This window comes from Ovis canadensis, chromosome 9 (genome assembly GCF_042477335.2).
Source record: "Ovis canadensis isolate MfBH-ARS-UI-01 breed Bighorn chromosome 9, ARS-UI_OviCan_v2, whole genome shotgun sequence".
Classification (NCBI taxonomy): Eukaryota; Metazoa; Chordata; class Mammalia; order Artiodactyla; family Bovidae; genus Ovis; species Ovis canadensis.
In genome coordinates, this window is record NC_091253.1 from 46,403,832 (window position 1) to 46,424,243 (window position 20,412).

At 41.8% G+C, this 20,412-nt stretch overlaps 1 protein-coding gene across 5 annotated transcripts in view; it reads right to left on the reverse strand.

Moving 5' to 3' along the window:
* Positions 1–233: 233 nt before the first annotated feature.
* The window catches only part of PLAG1 (PLAG1 zinc finger), a 46,981-nt gene continuing 26,802 nt past the window's right edge, over positions 234–20,412 (reverse strand). The window contains exons 2-5 of one of the 5 annotated variants that reach the window (XM_069600065.1): positions 15,442–15,546; positions 7,429–7,527; positions 4,367–4,725; positions 296–3,859 (exon numbers count right to left, since the gene is read on the reverse strand). In XM_069600065.1, coding sequence (XP_069456166.1) covers positions 2,602–3,859; positions 4,367–4,608 — 1,500 coding nt within the window. In that variant the 5' untranslated portion in view covers positions 4,609–4,725; positions 7,429–7,527; positions 15,442–15,546 and the 3' untranslated portion in view covers positions 296–2,601. Of the gene's footprint in view, positions 3,860–4,366; positions 4,726–7,428; positions 8,665–15,441; positions 15,547–20,412 lie in introns of those variants that run through there. The other 4 variants (XM_069600064.1, XM_069600063.1, XM_069600068.1 and 1 more) reach the window with 4 other exon arrangements.

Sequence of the window (20,412 nt, forward strand, 5' to 3'; positions counted from 1 at the left end):
CCTGGTGCCCTGGAAGGTATGCTGGGCGAGAATTAGGCTAAGTATATATATATGTACACCTACATGGCGCCATTCCCCATTTCCAAAATGCTTTACTTAATAAATCCTGGTACTCCCTTTTTACTTTTTTATTAGCAGTGAAATACAGCCCACTAAAAGGCCAACATCTCAGTTCATTCATCTGACTTCTCTTTAAGCAAATTTTAGTCAAAAATAAAGTAGTGCTTCCACACTTGTGATTCGTGATTTCTATTTAAAAACAGGTTTTCTATTTATTTGTGCTCTGTCACCAAAATTTTTTTTCTTTTTTCTTTTCCTCTTGACGGTGATTAAAGCAATATTGAACACTAATCATTCAACTAATGATTTAAGTAAGCAATCTGTTTCATAGAAACTAGAGCGGGCAGCCACACAGCAGAGCTAAAAGCCTACTTTGAGAGCAAACAGTCTCCTAGGCAAACACTCAGGAGCAGTTTGAAAAAATTTTAAATGTATTTCCTTATTAACATATATAATTTTAATGCCTTTGGAACACACTTTAATAAAATGTAAATTTTAATAATAAAATTTAAATACATACGTATAAAAACTACTGCTCCTGGGATTTTAAAAAAACAAAAACAAATAGGAGCATGATAAAAATACTGGAGCCAAAGCTCCATACGAGAGCAACTCTGATTCTATGAAGTGCGATACACGTGTGTGTACATACATATAATATATAGTGAAACCCCCATTTACATTATTACAATTTACATCTCTCCACAAATTATACTACTCCCCAATAGTTTAAATAATGTATTATATTCAGTAATCTGCACTCATCTTTAGAACTTCTTGGTAAACATGGAAATCCGCAGTGATAGCTGGCCCTGTCAAAGGGAAGAGAAGCTTCCACACAGGGCTCGTGAGTGCTCAGAAATATTTTTTTTTAAAGAGATATATACTCTTCTATATAAACCCTCCCTCCTCAAACCCACCCCGACAGACAGGGTCCCCAAATAAGGTGTTAACAAGTGCTTAATAAGATATGTTTCTTAGGTTGACGCCCCAACCGATTATTAGAAAAACAGAATAGTTTGACCTTTGAGAAAATGTGCTGGTTGTCTAAGGTGAGGAAAGCCTGTAATAACTACTGTAGTCACTGAACACCACGCATTTGTTATTTTTCACATCACCTAAGACAGTGCTTGTTTTACCGTGCTCTTCTCCCCTCCTCTGCAAATTCAGCTTCTTTGTGACCTTCCTCCCACTTTCCCAGTGACTTGTAAAAGTGGGGTTTACTGTATATACTTTTAGTCACTTAAATTTTGTAATCATTACTCAAATAGTTTTCAAATGCATTTAACTTTAAAGTCTCTGCCCAAAAACAGCAGGGAAAAACGAATTAACACTGAATGAGAAAGATACCACAGTGCGGCGGGTGGGGGTGGTTGGCGAAGAGGGTTGTTCTGTTTTCTGCTTTTGGTGCTCAGGGAGAGAAAACTGAATCAAAGGGAGCAAGAAGTAATGTAAGTGTTAAGCTATGACTTGACCCCTCATTTCCACCCTGGCAACAGGGGACGTGGTTCCCAGACAAGTCCCTAGCAGAGTGGCAGGCCTCCCACTGGTCGCCCTGCCTGGGGGGTCTCACCCTAGACGACGGGACAACCCCCCATCCCGGGATAAGCACACCTGTGTTCCCCAACAGCTCTGGACTCCGGACCAACTGTGCAGTGAGAAGCCAAGGGAAATGGCTGGCTGTCCTCGACCTACCCTCTGGCCGTGAAAGGTGGAGAAGATGAAAGAGACGCACCTAAAGACTGACGCTGAAGACTCTTGACACCATAGACTATTTGCATGAACGCAGGAAAGGCAGCAACAAGGATTAAACATGGCAAACATCCTGTGTACTAATTTAAGGCCAACTCTTAAGTAACATGGACTGCCATGTCACCTTCCTCGGGGGTCTGTTTGCTACAAATACTGGTGCGCTTTGTGTCTAGGATTTTTCTTATATGTGCATAAAAAAGACAGCAAACATCTGAGCCAGACAATAGCAAGTCTTCAAAATATACTGACCTGAAATTATGTTTATATCTAAGAAACATATGCTATGTCCCCAGACTGGATTCTAAATTCATTTGAAGCATTTCCTTATTAATCCATTTAGAGGCTAGTAAAATTTTTTAAACTCTCAGGTCATTCACGTACGTTTTAGAAAACTTACATTCTGTAGCAAAATATTTTTAAGGAGCCAAATGTCAAAAGGTAGAGCCATTGATCTCAGACAAAAATGCAAAGTTTAAGATCTAACAGTAAGTCAGAACATGGGATCTGTGAGACTTGACTGCTAACAATGGCTTTCCTATGTGAGAAATTGTCTTAAAATATGACAGTTGGCAGTGAATCAGGACAAAATACCCAGGTAAACATAGCTGAACACAAATGGTTCTGAAGCTCATTTAAAAACCTAGTTTCTATTTTATACTGGCTTAATGAAAATTGGTACTATACAGAAGCAGAAACTGTGATACTGTCTTAAAGTAGGCACTAAAACCAGAATGGTCAGCTAAGGCAGGGCTGCGCGTACGTTTCAGCCATCGATGCGCACGTGGGGCTCTACTGGAAAGCCTGGTGGAAACGGGGCAGGGTTGTGCTCGTGCTCAGACTACTGGTGAAGGCTGCGGACAGCGAGTGCAGAGAGCCCAGCCCTATGGTGCTGGCAGGATCCGGCAGGTCCTGGCTCTGCGGGGGCAGCTGAGACACGGAAGAGTGTGCCTCCTCCTGGGAGTAGCTCATCCCCAGGCTCCCCACCGAGATCGGGTTATAGGGAGGGCCGTTTAATGGTATGAAATTGAACAGCTGAGAGAAATCCAATGCTGGTGTGTTTAGGGGGTCACTGATGGAGATGGAGCTTTTGGACAGGGAGAGGTCCCCCGTGCTGTCCTCCAGGGACCCAAGCTGCGGCTCCAACCCCAGTTTGGACGAGGACGCTGGAGAGTCCTGGGAGGAGGAGGGCACGCCGCCCTGCAGCTCCATCAGGTAGCTCTCAATCTCCCCCTTCAAGGGCTGTTCTTTTTCGGGAATAGAGATGGCGTATGAGGTAGAACTGAACGGGTACTTGAAGGAAAGGTGGTGGGAGGGGTGGACAGCATCCATGTCTATGGGGCAAGTCATGCCCAAAGGCAGGGTGGTGATCATCTGGTGGGCAGAGCCCGAGCTCTGCACAGACTGGAACGGAGTGTTGTAGAGGTTTAGCTGCAGCGTGCTGGGGAACGGCTTGGACAGCAGCTCGCTGGAGGGCAGCGACATCACTGGGAGGAGCTCGTCCTTGATGGGCACCGACACGTTGCAGGTGAAGGGATCCAGGAAGTCCACGGGCTCCGTCTTGACCTTCAGGAGCTCCTGGTTGTGGCTCTTCTTCATGTGCCGCGTCAGGTGGTCCTTGCGCCCGAACCTCTGAGCGCAGTACTGGCAGAGGAAGTCCTTCCTTCCCGTGTGCACCACCATGTGTCGGCGGACGTCCTTGCGCGTGTAGAAGCGGCGGTCGCAGTGCTCGCACGGGTGCTTCTTCTCCTTCACGCCGCCCGCCGACTTGCCCGCGTGCGACTTCAGGTGCTCCAGCAGCACACCGGTGCTCTCGAACGTCTGCAGGCACACCTTGCAGGTGAGGTCGCCACTCGTGGCCGCGTGCAGGGCGAGGTGCCGCTTGAAGCCCAGCTTGGTGTTGTAGCTCTTGCCGCACTCTTCACACTTGAACGTCTCTTTGTTGGGGTCGTGCGTGTGCAGGTGGTTCTTCAGGTGGTCCTTCCGGTGAAACATTTTCTCGCAATAGTTACACTTGTGGGTTTTCTCAGGAGAGTGCGTAGCCATGTGCCTTGAACACAGACATATTCTGTCAGCATCATGGTAAGAATGGCCTGGCCTCCCTGTTCAAACGGAAGCTAAGCTGCTAGGCTAACACAGACCTGCCCTACTCACCGACACTCTCTAACTCACTACGCGTCTGCTACAAAGGGTACACACCTAAACACCACAGACCTGGAATCATCTAAGTCGCCACTTTAGTTCTCGCTGGTTTTTAGTGATTGCAAATGCAACTGAGCAAGACAGAATATACTCACGTTAATGTCCATACCCTTTCTCTTGCAATTTCTTTGTACAAATGGACATTCTACTCTCGCTTAAGCATTGCATTAAAAAAGATCCAAAAGCACTAACACATAAAACTCTGTGACTTAGAATGCTAAAACGTCTAATCTACTTACACATTTCTCTCTGCAAGTCAGCGGAAAGAGGTGGATACAAATATATACGTTAACAATGGCTTCAAATAGCCAACATAATAGAAAATAGAATCTGAAAGACAAATAGAGTTTAATACCTTTGTAATTTGTACTTAGAAACAAAGGCTTTCGTGCAGTCTTGTTGTATGCACTTGTAGGGCCTCTCTCCTGTGTGAGAGTAGGAGTGCACCTTTAATTTCTCAACACTGTTAAAGGCCTTGTCACACAGTTGGCAAGGGAAGTTTTTTCTTGGTTTGGTTTCACCACGCTTACGTTTCCCTGAAGGGACTTTCTGGGTATCTCTTACTTCTGACAAATCACCAGGAATGACAGTGGCCATCGCAGCCTAAAGCAGGCCTTCTTGTTGGACACTTGGGAACTGCCCAACTCCACTAAATGATTTAGCTTTAGGTGGCTTCTCAAGTTTCATGTGGTCGTAAAAGAAAGCAAAAAGGGACTGGAAAAAAAAATAAGAAACAACTAGTTTGTAACTAGATTTAATTTTTAGAAGTTTTACTTGCTATGTGATGCTTTCGAATTAAAAAAGAAAGAAGAAACCATAAAATGGATTCAGCTGGTCTAATGTAATATCTGTAGGCTTCTTTTATATTTGTCAAAATACATATTAAGGCATTGCTCAGAATGAACAGTTCACAGATCCCCTGAGATCCCACCTGACAAACGTCGTACTCAGGGAGGGCGGCAGGGAACCCTCGGGAATCATCAAGACGTGACAGGGAAAGTAGCATCATTAAAAGCTTCACTTTTTACCAGGACCCAGAGAACATAAATCTCGCTGAGAACATAAACATGTTTCTGCGTACGTTTTAATGTCTAAAAATCCTCTTAATTTGTGCGAGGCAGCTCTAGTCACAATTTGTGTCGTAGAAAAATATAGATAATCAGCCAAAAACTCTTTCAGGCACCTTGTGAACCATTCAGTCCAGGGAAGGAGTTCTTAAGACAGAGATACCAGAGGCCTGAAAGAGTTGAACTCACTGCCCAAGGTGAAAATCAATTCTTTACCTCAGTGTCATCACACGAAGAGGGGTTTCTGACTCAAGAGTAGAAATGACTTGTCTTCAGGACAAATATGCATTCTTGAGGTGGTGAACCGTTTTGGTGTTATGTTAGGTGAGGGTCATGGCTCCCTGTCTCTTGGGTGGAAGCAATGATTTGGTTGAAGTAATTTTCCCCACCGTCTTTCACGTCACAGAGGAAGATGCTGTTCATGGGGCACCCAGGGAGAGCGGATGAGCCAGATACAGGGGGCTAGTCTCTGACACACCTGTGACCTGTGAGAGTGGTAAGTACAATACTTGTGCAGGGGTACATCAGTGTGGAGGTGTCAGTTTGAAAAAGGTGGGTCAGAGTTTCAACTCATTATCAGGGCTTTGAGAAAGAAAGAATGAAATGTATATCGTGTATGGCAAAGACCATGTCTACGTAAAAACTTAGATTGACTGAAACCTTTGAAAACTTGTGGACAAGAGATAGTAAATATTATCAACTGTATTTCTCAGAGGAAGAAACCAGCTCCTCAAAGATCCATTTGATATTAAAAAGGTAAACGATTCCTCAGGTTCATGAATGCTAGTTTTTAGCAGGCTACTCTATTTCTAAGAGACACAGAACTGATAACACTGGCAACCTCTTTCAAAAAGATCTGATTTTAAATTGGAAATTGGCAGGTGGCTAAATGTTATCAACTACTGATCAATTGGATTTCTCATCCTATTATATATTCAAAAAGCAATGAAAACCAGTTTCCTTCTATCACTTGTGTTTTGGCATCAGACTGACCCTTGCCCTGCAGTTTAAAAGTGACATGAACACTTTTTTCACACAACAGCAGGGTGCAAATTCAAGTTCCCACATACTGTGGAATTATGTGAGAAATAAATATCAAAAGATATTGGAAAATAACCCACATATTTTCAAGTACAATGTGACCGTCACCAAGAAAGACCTTAGACGTGGTCATCAAAAGCCTCAAGAAGGTAAAAAGACTGAAAAAACACAGAGGGTTATTGCAGAGAAGAAAGCATCTGCACCCAGCTATTATGTGAAAACTGGATAAATCTTAGTTACATTGAACTAGTGCACAGTGCTTTTTGGGTAGACTATATCCTTCTACTTTTCTATCTATTCATTCTATTAATTTTTAAGAGTTTGCTATTTTGAGAAACTCTAACTAAAAACTATCTTATCTACTTAAAAATTGTAATATGTATTAGAACTATATGTAACTCTGTTCTGTATTTTCCAAGTCCCCTGTATATGTGTTATCATACTTTTCATAATTTAAAAAATAAAAAAAATTTTTTTTAAGTGACATTAACACAATTAATGCAACTGACATCACTACTGCTAACACAATGTGTTCCCTCTGGTTTTAGATTTTTCTGAATCTCAAGGGCCTGTTCCTGTTATATTTTCATTTAAGACACAGCTTCTCTGCCTCTCTCAGAAATATTTAAACAGCTACTCTGCTGTAACCAATAAAGACAATGTAAGTCGGTATAAAGCATTCTGCCAAAGCAGGAAAAGAGAGTTAATGTTGACTATCAGATTTCCTAACATGATGCTTTTGTGCATCTATTTAGAATGGTGTGGGAAACAAGCTGTTAAATTTTGCAACTGTTAAGTCAACATGGAATACAAAGTATCTAAACCCCCATGTATAAGTAATATCTGAAAATATTTCAAAGACTGGTCATATTTTGCCATTATCATCTTAGAAGAACCCAACTATAATTGGGCAGAGAATTCCAGTTGAGAAAAACAGTTTTTAAGTTACTGAAAAAAATGTACTAAAACTGCATCATGATGCAGCAAACACTGATCCTATGAAAATTGGTGACACTCAATGTGGAGTAACACAAGAATTCTGTTATCTTTGGATGTACAGACTGAGCAATGAAGAATTGCATATTTCAAATATTACACTTTTCTAAGACCAGCTGAAATTTTTTCATGGCTAACAATATCATTTAACTCAATATATTGCAAATTTTAAATTACTTACAGTGCATTTAAAAACTATAGGATAAAGTTGTGACTCAACATTGTATAAAAATCCAAATTCATAATATGAATATTAACCAAATACTTCAAAGATACATGCATAGAACTGTAGTGATTTTTGTTCAATGCATACCTGATGATGGATGGACGAAGCCTCAGACCTTGATCTTAGCCAGTCCCATTGACTCTTCGTGGAAGAGAGTGGAATCCAGTCCTTCCCATTTTGGCCAACCTATGAAACAAAAAATAAGCATGGACTACACTCTAAACGGAACCAGTCCGTAAGTGATGGAAAATACGAGATCAGAGAATGGCGATTTCATGACACATGCTTTCATTCAGTATTCGGCTGTAGAGTCATGCATTAATTTTTACCAGTTGCAAATCTTTATTAGTTCTGAGCACATTTACATGACCAAATTAAGGCAGAAACGAAAAGTAAGACAGTATTACCTAGATAAATGGCATCTTGTGATGCTGAATGACCCCACACTTTTCCCCAAATTCAATTTTTTAATCCTAACTCGCCTATTCAGAGAAATGCCTGTTAGGGTGACTGTAAACCAAATGGATCAAATTTTCATGAAGCTGAACACTACTCAACAACAGACAAGCTCGGTTCTCTCCTGGGGACAGTGCACCAGCAGCCTGCGCTCAGAACAACAGCGGGCTCCCTGAGGAGAGCACCTCCCAAGCTCACACTGCCCATGCTTGTGCAACATGGCCTTCTCTAAGCTGCATGTGTGTTACCTGCAATAGCCCCCACTGTATTTCCCAGGATGCTGCAAGCGCTGCTTGCTGACATGTGGCAATAACCTTGCACTCCTTAGATTTCAAAAGCATGCAAGGGAAGTTAAATATAGGTTTCCTACAGGAGAAGGGGTGTTTTAAGAGACTGATGTTGAAAAATCTTAAAATATCTTAAAAATGCCTATTAGTAGCAAGATCCTTAGTAGACTAAGAACATGTATTAAAAAAAAATCTGCTAATAATTCCTGATTGTACAAGTAAATGTGAAAAGAACAAATAGCAGAAATGGTCAAAGAGAAGGGAAAAAAAAAGTAGAGAGTACAGGGCACAGAGAAATAAGTAAATCCTAAATGGTTCAAAGATAACAATTCAAAAATCATGATTATGAGAATCTGAGGAGAATATAAATCAAATACTTGAAACAAAATAAGCTTCTCCAATGACAGGTTAAATGACAATAATTTTACTTAACATTCTAAGTGAAGTGAAGTGAAGTGTAGTGAAAGTCACTCAGTTGTGCCCAACTCTTGCGACCCCACTGACTGTAGCCAGCCAGGTTCCTCTGCCCAAGGGATTCTTCAGGCAAGAATACTGGAGTGGGTTGCCATTTCCTTCTCCAGGGGATCTTCCCAACCCAGGAATTGAACCTGAGTCTCCTGCATTGCAGGTAGATTCTTTACCGACTGAGCTATGAGGGAAGCCCTAACATTCCAAACACACATCTAATTAATTTCCTCTGAAATCAAATTTTCACATACTTTTAAGAATTTGATGATCTGTAGATACAATATTTAATAGAGGGCATTCAAGCATCAATACAAAAATACTATAGGTATATGTGAAAGCAGTATTCTTATAGTTGAAAAGACAAGGGAAAACAAAAATTTAGACTAATAAAGGATGCTCAACAAAGTCAAAGCAAAGGCTCCATTTTCTGGTAAAGCACAGAACATGCATAAATAGAAGAACTGAATTCTGCACCTCAAAATTGCAAAATGATAAACTTGGTGAATACTTACTTGCCCTGGGCACATACTGGGTTTTTGGTAGGGTAATTAAGAGTATGAAAGCCTGTGTTGCACGTTATGCTAATTCAATAATATAAATGTCTTACACAGTGGAGGGTGTTTTCATCTCTATGACCTCCCTGGAACTCAATGGGTCTGAGAAGCAGATGCTTTTATCACTATGTCCATTTTAAAGTGAGAGGCCCAGAGAAGCTGAACATCTTGACAGCATAAATGTGGTCAAGAAGGGGCCAGTGTCCTATGTCGGTCTTATTCTACTGCTTTGTAGAAGGGCAAGCTGGCAAACCAATGTGCAAGTGGATAAATCCTGTCATTACACTTAAAAGGCATGAAGGAATAGGGGACAGTCCTCTTTTTTCTATCAGAACTGCCAATATGACCCCCAAACAGACACACCTTTAAGATTTAAAATGCTTGTTTTAATTAATGACAGTTTGTAAAGTAAATTTATGGTAATTTAAATAGCAGTTAAAGTAACAAGTAGCATATCTGTCTCAGTGGATAGCGATTTATAGGTAGAAACAAAAATCTAAAACCAAAGTAGACTAGTGAACAACAAATTTAATTTTTTTCCTTTTTCCCCCAACCAATATAAATTTTACTGCATCTCAAATACATCCATAAAATTTTTATTTATGCTTACTGTTCAATGGCATTTCTAATAAAGAAAAAATCCTTTAGAATCAAAATAATTCAGTACAGGTTAAAATTACATCTATTTTGATTTGAAATGTTACAACAGTCTACAAATCACTCCACTTACATATTTTACAGCCTGAAATAAAATAACAGACATCATTTTCATTCATTTTATCACAAAACATAATTCCAAAGTCATGGTTAATTTCCCTGAATTCAGCCTAATTATTTTGAGTTCTTATGAGTGACTAATTATTTCCTCAAACAAAGGAAACCAGAAGCTGTTTATAGTTTATAACTATTTGGCTTGGCATAATAAACATAAATATATAGTTTCCATTCATGGATTCCTAACTAAAATGTCAACTAAAATTACGTGTGTATTCTCTTTTATACTGTTAACAAAGTCTTAAAGAAGCATTATGACTCCTCTGGAAATTCTGCAATGAAATTCGCACTCCAGTTTTTCTTTTTTACACATCAAAGATGGGTTACCATGCTTTTCCAAATAATTACAAAGTTCTTTGTCTTGATCTAAAGAATCATGGAGCAAGGTAGAAAACATACATATACCTATTTTAAATTACCCTACGATGAAGTAACACTCTTCAGAATACCTTCCCAGTTTTTGCTGTTACCAGATGTTATTTTTCCTAGGGCGACTTTGCATACACAAAAACAATAATTAAGGGGAATATAGTGTGTGCGTGCACACACACAGGTTTATTATCTCCCTGCGTTTTATATTGTGAAATGGTGACTCATGCAGAAAAATAACAAGCGAAATGAATCATACATCAGAGGGTCTACTAAAATGAATTCCTATGAGGATACTGACAAAAGAAAAAGCTTGAATTAAAACTATTTCTGTACTTTGTACTTTAAGTTTCACAGTTCTGATAGTCGTTTCTCTGAGAGCTGTGAATTTTGACAACACTTACCTGCATCGATAACTCTTTCATATTTAAGCTAGAAGTCAAGCATGTACTTTGCTAATTAAGGGCAAAAGCCATCGTAATCAAAGTTTCAGTCTCCTTTATGCTAGTCATAAAACACCATTAGTAAACAATTAAGAAAATGTCAACATTTGCTTAAAACATGTTTTTCATGTATTAGTAAACAGGTGGGTTGGAAAAGGAAATTTACTAGTAATAATACTTTATATGTATAAAACACGATAAAGCTTTGAATAATGTGGAAGAAATTACTAACATGATAACATAATTGAAGTCAATTCTGAGGGGCAACAGCATACTTAGAACACTTCTTTGATATGGTATGATAATGTGCAAACTTTTACAGCATTTGGTTTTTGCAGGTCTGTAAAATCCCTTATTAAGAATAATAACTTATCTTCTAAGTATAAAAACCTAAAAAACAGAAGTAAAAATAGACTGTAGGCAGCATTGGGGCAGGAGCTGTATTAGTTATATTCACTGTTGTTTCCCATAAAAGGAAGTAAAATTTTTGTTGAGTGAATGAAAATAATTAAAGCAAGACAAGTGCTTTCCAGCAAGGAAGTGAACTTACAGGCTCAATCCCCAGAGTAGACACAGGACAGAATGCATGTATCTAAGATCAAGTAAAAAATAATACAGTGTGGATATAATTTGGTCCAATAAACTAAACTTAAGCCACTAGAAAGGGACTTTCTAAACAGCTATTTGTAAGGCCTTAGATTAAAACAACAGTGAAGAGAAGTGAAAGTTGCTCAGTTGTGTCCGACTCTTTGCAACCCCATGGACTACACAGTCCATGGAATTCTCCAAGCCAGAATACTGGAGTGGGTAGCCTTTCCCTTCTCCAGGGGATCTTCCCAGTAACTGCAGTTAAAACCTGTCTGAAATACTCATTTTGTTTCATCGAACAAGCATTCTCTGACTGACTTTACTGTTAAGGAAGGAGTCAATCAGTATGACTGTATAAAATCAGTTTGGTCCCCATTCATTCCTAAAGCAAATTTTTAAAGTGAAGACATGCCTGGAGCCTGCGTCCGTGCCTGGCATGGAGCAGGAAGGATGGCTAGATGGTTAGGTGGTTAGAGAATCTGCGATGCCACAGGACAGGATGGAGCAGGGCACATGCCCAGAAGCAGGAGACACAGCAGCGAGCAGGGCTGCGCCTGACCTGGCCCGCCAAGTTGTAACCAGGTACCCAAATGTCTCATTTTACACCTGGAATACTGATAATCACAGAACTAATCTTCCTATCTTTGATGTCATTAATGAAAATCAGTCAACTATGAGGACGCCTTTTTGGAATTGCTTTATGTGGTATTTTCAACTTTTGAGCAATTCATTAAAAAGCAGTTCTAGGACAGCCCTTCTGAAATTTACCACGCGACGTAGCCCTACAGTATTTTGAAAGACTTTAACATTTAATAGACAAATACTGAAAGCCAACAGAGAAGTGAAAGGAATTACAGACCTATTTGTGTTTAAGAACCAAGAGGAAAAAGTCAACGAATTCCAAAGTGGCATCAACAAACTCGATGTCAGTTCTCTCATCTGCACAGTGAGGATGTTCCTTTTGGGGCCACCTTGAACTTAGGTGTGGGCTGTTTATTTCATTTTCTAGAGTCCCCAGAAGAAAGAATAGATAGCTGGATGAATAAAACAAACTTATCCAAATAAATTTTATCTTTCAATTCAGAAATGTCTTCCTTGGTTAATTTATTTGTATGTGTGTATGTGTGCTTAGTTGCTCAGTCGTGTGTGACTCTTTGTGACCACTATGGACTGTAGCCCACCAGGCTCCTCTATCCATTGGATTTCCCAGGCAAGAATACTGGAGTGGGTGGTCATTCCCTCCTCCAGGGGAATCTTCCCCACTCAGGGATTGAACTTGGGTCTCCTGCACTGCAGGCAGACTCTTTACCATTTGGCCACCAGGGAAGCCCTTTTTTTAAATGGTGTATATTCATATCAAAATTTAAAAAAAAACAACTAGAAACTACAGATGGGTGCTATATTAGAGCATTTTTACTTTCTTCACCTAGACAATTAGTATTTGCAAACAGGAAATGAGCACAGAATGATGCAAAAGAGAAGCAAAGATGCCAGAGAAAGAGTGAGAGAGCAAAAGATCTCAAGTACACCTGAATACAAAGTTAAGATTGCTTAATCACAATTTTATTTCTAAAGGTTTTCTTTTCTTTCTTTTTTTGCATAAAGCACTCCCAAAATATTGGTGCTCAGGCTAGGATTATAAAGCAGGCGTCACAGGTCAGCCCAATCTGAAAACTGCACGTGTCTCAAACTGGGATGACTTGTTTCTTTGTTTTTCTTACCATTGACCCCTTAAATTCCTAGGGCAACAAGAAAAATGCTGGACATTAACTATAAAAATATTCACACTGAAGGACCCCGAACATTTGGAGGGCTGCCTCTGTGCACAGATGGTTAACAGCCTAGTGCTATTAAAATGACAAATACAGCATCACCCAGGCTTCGAGTCTGACCTCCCCAAGCACGCACACTGAATCTGTCTATCTGTTCAGCAAGAGTACACATTAAAACAAAAGGGGTAAGGAAAGAGAGTTTCACTAAGTTACAAAAGCTCATGCAGAGAATTAGTCGTAAGCCATCTCAAAGTCGGGTGCACTGCGGATGTCGGCTTATGCTGCGGTACACGGTAAGGCACAGATGTTGTGAAGTGTGACCAGACAGCGAAAACACAAAGGAACCCACACCTGGGAAGCTTCCACCTGTGCCCTCCCCTTGTCCTCCCTGTGTCCGTGTGGCTGTCTGGGGGCAAAACCACTTTGAATGATTCCTACCAAGTTGAAGGTGAATGGGATTTGTTCCAGGCAAGCCTGTTAAGCCAGGGGCGGCTGCTGTCCCCGCCGCCAGAGGACCCTGGCCCTCCCCTAGCTGTCACGATTAGAAGAGACCTGATATTTCGATTCCTTGACCAGTTTTACTTGAGATGGAGTGAACTTTTTTCAGAATGAAGCTTTTCAGAACTCTATGTCTCTGAGATTCTTATGTCTAACACGGAGGGTCAAGTCGTTGTTCAAGTGACCTGTCTCTCCCCCGGGAATATAAATTCATCTGCAGGGAGAGACCACAGGTCACCCCTTCCACGTCCCTGGCACAATGCCAGATGCTGGATGAACATGCACGGACCACACTTGAGTCCTTTTAAGGAATTTCAGGAATCAAAGCAAGCAGGTGAACATGTTGTGGGGCTCCTGAAATTTCAAGTGAGTTTCAAAGCAAGCTGAGAAGACAAGCCCCACAGGAGGAAGATGTTAGTTCCGGCGCTGGGGTGGAGACCTAGTGAGCATTTCAGCCGCTGGGAAGCCGTGGGTGTGGAAAGCTGTGGAGATGTGGGCACATCCCCTCGAGGCCCGCAGGTGACCCAACGGGCAGGAAGGTGCCCCTGGGCAGCACTTGGCCTGGAGTTCTGGAACATTTCTGCTGCTGAATGTTCAGCTCCATAGCTCTGTGAGCACATGCAACCAGTCTCCACTGTGATTTACTGTTGGGAAATGAATGTTTTATGGGAAAGAAAGAGGAACCAAGTAAAATTCAAAACTCTTAACAGAGGATGTTCTTCATTTGATCTTCAGTGAGGGGATGACGCTGAAAATGTCAGAGGTAATTTTTGACTAGTTACAGATTAAAAGAAATAAGAAGGGAGAGAATCTGTGCGAACCGAGTTGGCTAAGTAAAAGAAATGAAAAAAATTTTCTTTTTCTAATTGCTCCAAAACAGCTTCATTCAAAGCAAGTGTAAAAGTTACAATGAAATAGAAAGAGGGGAAAAAAAAAATCCATAACCCGTAACACTAGAAAACCAGTAACATCTTTACATATAACTAAAAATATTTATAACATAGGAACAACTGTAAGTTTATTCTGACTTGATTTTTGTGCTGAGATTGGGACATTTCAGCCAGATCAGTTTGTGGGCCTTTCATCTGATCAGAGCTCCTTCCCCGTGAACTGTGAGACCCTGTCTGGCCCTCGGCCTCTGGCAGTGTCCCCCTTTCCCAGGCATGGCCTGCCTGCTGTTGGTGGAGTTCAGGTGACTCGAGCCCATCATCCTCTGGCACTTGGCATGGCCATCTGTGTCCTTCCCATCCCAGGGCTGAGGGTCCAGGCCCCTAAACCTCCATCCTGTATTCAAGTCTTGCTGACAGACTTACCTGGTACCAAATCCACATGTGCCTGGATTTCCAAGTATGGCTATACTGTGATCTGAGCCACTGAGCTGCCCCTACAGGCTGCAGACTAGCAGCCTGACTGTGTCCTCGTTCCAAGGTCAGCGAACTGCTGCTGTTCCACTGGGATCCTTATTCTAGCATCTGCCGCATCCCATCTGACAGGGTCAGCCCTCTCCCCACCTGCTCGGAGGTACCCAGACCCTTCCTAGTGGACAGAAAGAGATACAGTGGAAACTCTGGGCAAGACTTGGGAGGAGGAAGAGTTTATCTGCGGGCTATTTGGGGAATGTGGACAAATAAGCTTTTACAGCAGCTTTGCGTTTCGTGCACGAGACGGGAAAAATTGCTCGTTGCCAGGATTCCGATCCTTCTGTGAGACCGTAACTATTAACGAGGTCCTGATGAGCACGATACATTCTGATGGACCTTAGAATAATAAGTGGCATGCTTATTATGTGGCAGGCTTTCCAAAGCTTTTAATGTTGTATCTTCTATTATGAAGAAACTGGAATAGGCGATCACTTGGAAAGCCGTGCCATATAATGATTAAAGCCACCTACCGGGGGCTCTGCTCCCAAGTCTAGCAAGGCAACCTTATTAATAGACCGCCACAGAGTGAGGCATTCTGGGTGCCAGATACGGGCAACACACCACCAAGAGGCGACCTAAAAAGAAAAGAAGAGTTAGTCTCAAGTTCCAAAAGTCACACCAGCTTGGCTAACGGCACATGAACCGCAGTGCTGTTCTTATTCATTACCACTTATTCATATCTTGATACTTTAGTGGGAAATCTAGCTCAGAATCTGTTAGGAACAAATGTGAATCAAAGAAAAATATTTACAGTACATGGAAAAATGAAAAGCAAACCAATCAATAAGCCTAGACTCATGCACTTTCCCCTTGAACCACCATGAAATTATCTAGGTTGTTCATGTTTTTAATTCAGTAAAAGAGTCCAAGTGTACTGCTGTTTCTCAGAATTGCTGCTTCTTTTCTTCATTGACATTCTAAACACATGCACTATTTTTGCTGTAACACGGTTTTGAGAAAAACCTTTAGGGGTGTGTATTTTGTTCCGAACAACAGGTGAGGGAGAAATCCTGATGGATGAGTGTTTCCTCGTGGGCTCTGTGTTCTCAGGGGGGTGGGTTGAGGACGGTGTGCAAACCTAGAGCACCCCTGAAGTGGAGGTGGAACAAGGACAACTGGCACCCAGCCCCTGAGCTGGTCTTCAGATAAGGCTGTCACTGGTTTTAAGGTGAATTCGCAGGTGGTGAGTTCATTGTTAACAAAAAGAAAACCCCAGATGAACTCTGAAGCCTCTACTGTGAATCTTGTCCTCAGCTTCGTTATACCGCGCAGGTGATGGAGATCTACGTCTGTGGTGCTGACTACCAGGGAAAGAGGCACCACGAGCTCCATGCAGAAACCATCTGCTTCACTCCGCTGGTCCAGGGGTCAGTGCGCAACCATACGTAAGGCGGTATTAGCATGACAGATCGACAGCAGAGACATTATATGGTGTAAACTAGGAACACAGAGGGTCAGAAAAGGAGAAGACTACTACAGGCTTATGCTTGAAGAATGTACAATAAAGAAGAAGAAAACGGGTATGTGGAGCACGCCGGTAAGCCAGGACTCGGGTCACCAGTGCAGGTTACGTGCAGGCCAAGGTGACCCCTGGCTGGAGTGGGGTGTAGTCATGGACATCATAAGGGTTCAGATGAGAAAAGTGCAGTGACGTCCGAGGCTGGGGGCTCTTACACCCATGTACTGTGACGAGAATCAAGTGTGAGACAGGTAAGGGGTTCACAGCCCTGAGAACAAGTACCGGGGAGATGGGCTGGATGCGGGGAGCAAAGGCGGTGGGGGGAGGACAAGGGGCAGGGAGTGGTTGTCCCATGGGCTGCGGAGGACTGAGCTGGATGGGCACAGAGCTGAAAACCAGCAAGAAGAAGCCTTTCCAGAGAGAGGCCACCCCTGTGCCCGACAGCATCAACACAGGAGGTGAATGGAAGGTGGATAGACAACCTCCTGACACAATGATAGGATGACACCAGGCCATCTGTGGTGGGTGGGGGCGATCAGGCAGAGCTTTGAGAAGGAAAAGGTGGCAAAACCCACAAAAAGACAGGACTGCTAAGAGTTCCAGAACCACCCTGCACTCCTGTGCAGAGTTCACCACTTAGGAATGACAGCATCAAGCTTCAGCAAGAAAGAAGGTGAGCCAGGAAGTGAGGAGACTGGGGCCAGGAACGGGCTCCCCTCAATCTGGGTGCCAGTGGAGGGACAGGAAGTGACCTCTGGAGAAGAGAGACTTCCTTTCAGAGCTTTGTACTGGAAGAGGAGAAAAATGGTAGGGTGGTGGCTGGTGGCAGTCAGGTGCCTGGCAGGAGAGACAGGAGCGGGCTGAGGTGCTGAGGATAGGGAGGCAGGAGGGCAGGGACAGAAGACAAGGCAAAACCGTGCCCGAGAAAACAGAGAGGCTTTCATCTAAGGTGATTACAGATGTGGGAGAGACTTACACTCGTCCTGCAGGTTGTTTGGTAAAAGGGGTAAGGGGTGTGAGGAGCTGCCTTAATGTGGTTAGTGTCAGCAGAGCCAAGCAGGAGGGTGGTGTGGGTGGCTAGGATGGCGGAGGAGTAGGGTGCCTGGCCTGGGGACAGTGGCCAAGGTTAGAGTGATGCTGTGGTAGACAAGAAGGGGGTGTCTAGAGGCATCCCTGAGGCTTTTATATAAACAAACAAAACCTGCCATAAAAATTAAAAATTTCTTAAATAAGACACAAGGACATGACGGACAGCACAGGGAATATAATCAATATTTTATAATAATCTGAAATGGATTATAATCTGTAAAAATATTGAATCATAAATTGTATTCCTTAACAACATTTTAAATCAACTATACTTCAAAAAAGAATTTAAAGATCTATTTAAAAAATTAAGTTTCTTAGCTATTGCTGTTGGGAGTGTAAATTATTGAAGCTTTTCTGGAATATGTTGTAGAAATAGGTACTCAAAGCCTTTTAAGTGTCCATGTATGCTGATCTGATAAACAATTTCTAAAAACGTAAGGAGAAAAATCAAGAAATAAAGATTTACGTATAAGCACGTTCGAAGCATATTTTAAGAAAGTTTAAAAAAAGAATAAATTGATAATGTCTAATAAAAGGGGTGAAGTAGGATATGTCTATGCAATAAAACAGTCAGCCATTAAAAACCTGGCATTTAAAAACAACGAATCACATGATTAAGCACCAATATAATGTTAAGAATTTTTAAAAGCAGGACACAGAATACACTATGATTCCTATTTTCTAAAGTACACACTTAGAACTACTCCTCCCCACTCACCTCACAATACCCTTAAATGTCCCTTGCTAAGTTATTTTAAAAAATTAGCAAAGATAGACTTTATATTCTTCTGTATTTTACAAATGTCTTACTTTTACAATTATAAAAAAATCATTTTACCTCCCCACCAAAAAAAAGCTTTTTCAAATAATGATGCTGGGAAAAAAAAGAACTTGTATCGTTACCTCATTCCATATACAAGTAGATCATGGACACAAACGTAAAACCTAAACCTATGAAAATTCTGTGAGGAAACAGGATAAAGATTTTGTGACATTCAGTAAGTCAAAAATTCTTTGGCTACAACACTAAAAGCACAACCCATTAAGCAACAAATTTATCAATTACACTCCATCAAACTTTAAAACTGCTCTTCCAAAAGACAATGTGAAGAGAATGGGAAAAGACAAGCCACCGGAAGACTGGAAGAACTCTGCAAAGAAGGTATGCGATAAAGAACCTGTACTTAGGATATACAGAGAACTTCTGAAACTCAACAATAACAAAACCCAATCAAAAAACGGGCAATGTTTGAACGGGCATTTCAGCAATGAAGATACATGGATGACAAATAAGCACATTAGAAGATGCACACCACCACTGGATCAGGAGGGAAATGCAAATCACACCACAAGGACGCACTGCTGTCTACGTACTGGGATGACTACAATTAAAAAAAATAACCGACCTCCTGACTGCATCAAGTGCCGGTGGGACTCACACCACTGGCCGGAAGGTAGAAATGTACAATCACTTTTAACAAGTTTGGCAGTTTCTTGAAAAGTTAAATATGTGCCCAGCATGTGACACAGCCATTTCATACCTATCTGTGTACCCAAGAGACAAAAAAACACACGTCTGTATGAAAATTTGAAAGTGGATATTCAGAGCAGTCCTGTTTGTCAAACTGAAAAACTAGATAAAACCCAAATGCCCATCAGTGTGTGAAGGGATAAACAAGCTGTAGTAGGTTCAAGTAGTGAACTAATCAGCAGCAATGAGAAGGAACAGAGTACTGATACACACAATAACAGGATGAACCACAACATAATCAGGCTGAGTCAAAGAAGTCAGGCAGAAAAATGGGGGCATGCTACATGATTCCATTTATACACCATTCTGGGCAATGCAAGCCCATCTACAATGACAGGAAACAGCTCGGCGGTTACTGGGGACAGGGTGGGATGGGGCAGCGTTCACAAAAGGACATGAGCAAACCCTTGGGAATGGCGGTCATTCTCACTATGTTGTCTGCGCTGCTGGCTTCACGGCTACATCCCTGATGTCACCACCTGGCAAAGTGAGCACCTTAAACGCGTGCCATTTACTAGATACCGATTATACTTCAGAGCTGCTGCTATGGCTCAGCTGCTCAGTCGTGACCGACTTTGCAACCCCATGGACTGTAGCCCGCCAGGCTCCTCTGTCCATGGGATTCTCCAGGCAAGAATACTGGAATGGGTTGCCATTTCCTCCTCCAAGGGATCTTCCTGACCCAGGGATGGAACCTATGTCTCTTGTATCTCCTGTATTAGCAGGTAGATTCTTTACCACTACTGCCACCTAAAGCTAATAAAAGAAGGTAAGTTTTCATACTGAGAGAAACTTAAAATTGATGAATCTCAGAAACAAATCATGGTATGAATTTCCTGCAGTCTGCACAAAAAATCCCCTCTACTTTTCTGTGAAATGACAAACTCATCAACTAAATTCTTCATAATGGTTATGGCTCAAAATGACTAAAATCCTTCCTTCCCATTCAGAGAGGGTGAAAGAAAAAAACAAAAAAAGATGAACGGGATCCTGGGTTAACTGTTAGAGTCACAGTCAGTCCTTACTAGAAAGGATAAGATGTCCGGGCCGTTCTCAGAGCAACATTCTCAGCTGTCGCCCTTGGAGGAAGCCAGCAAGGTTCACCTGTTTCTTGCATGCTGGCTGGCACATCATACTCAGTGATTTAGAGGCTCCGGGAATACACTCTGCCTGGAACTGAGACCTACACACAATAAATAGTCTGGGGCAGGTTCCATTTATCAAATACCAAAGGAAGCACTCAGTGGAGAGCTGCAATTCAGCCTGGGGACAGATCTTCTAAATATATTAATTAGCAGTACCCTTAAAAAGAAAGAAGTGTCACGCTGACTGGGAGGCCTGCCTTTGATTAATTAAAAAAAT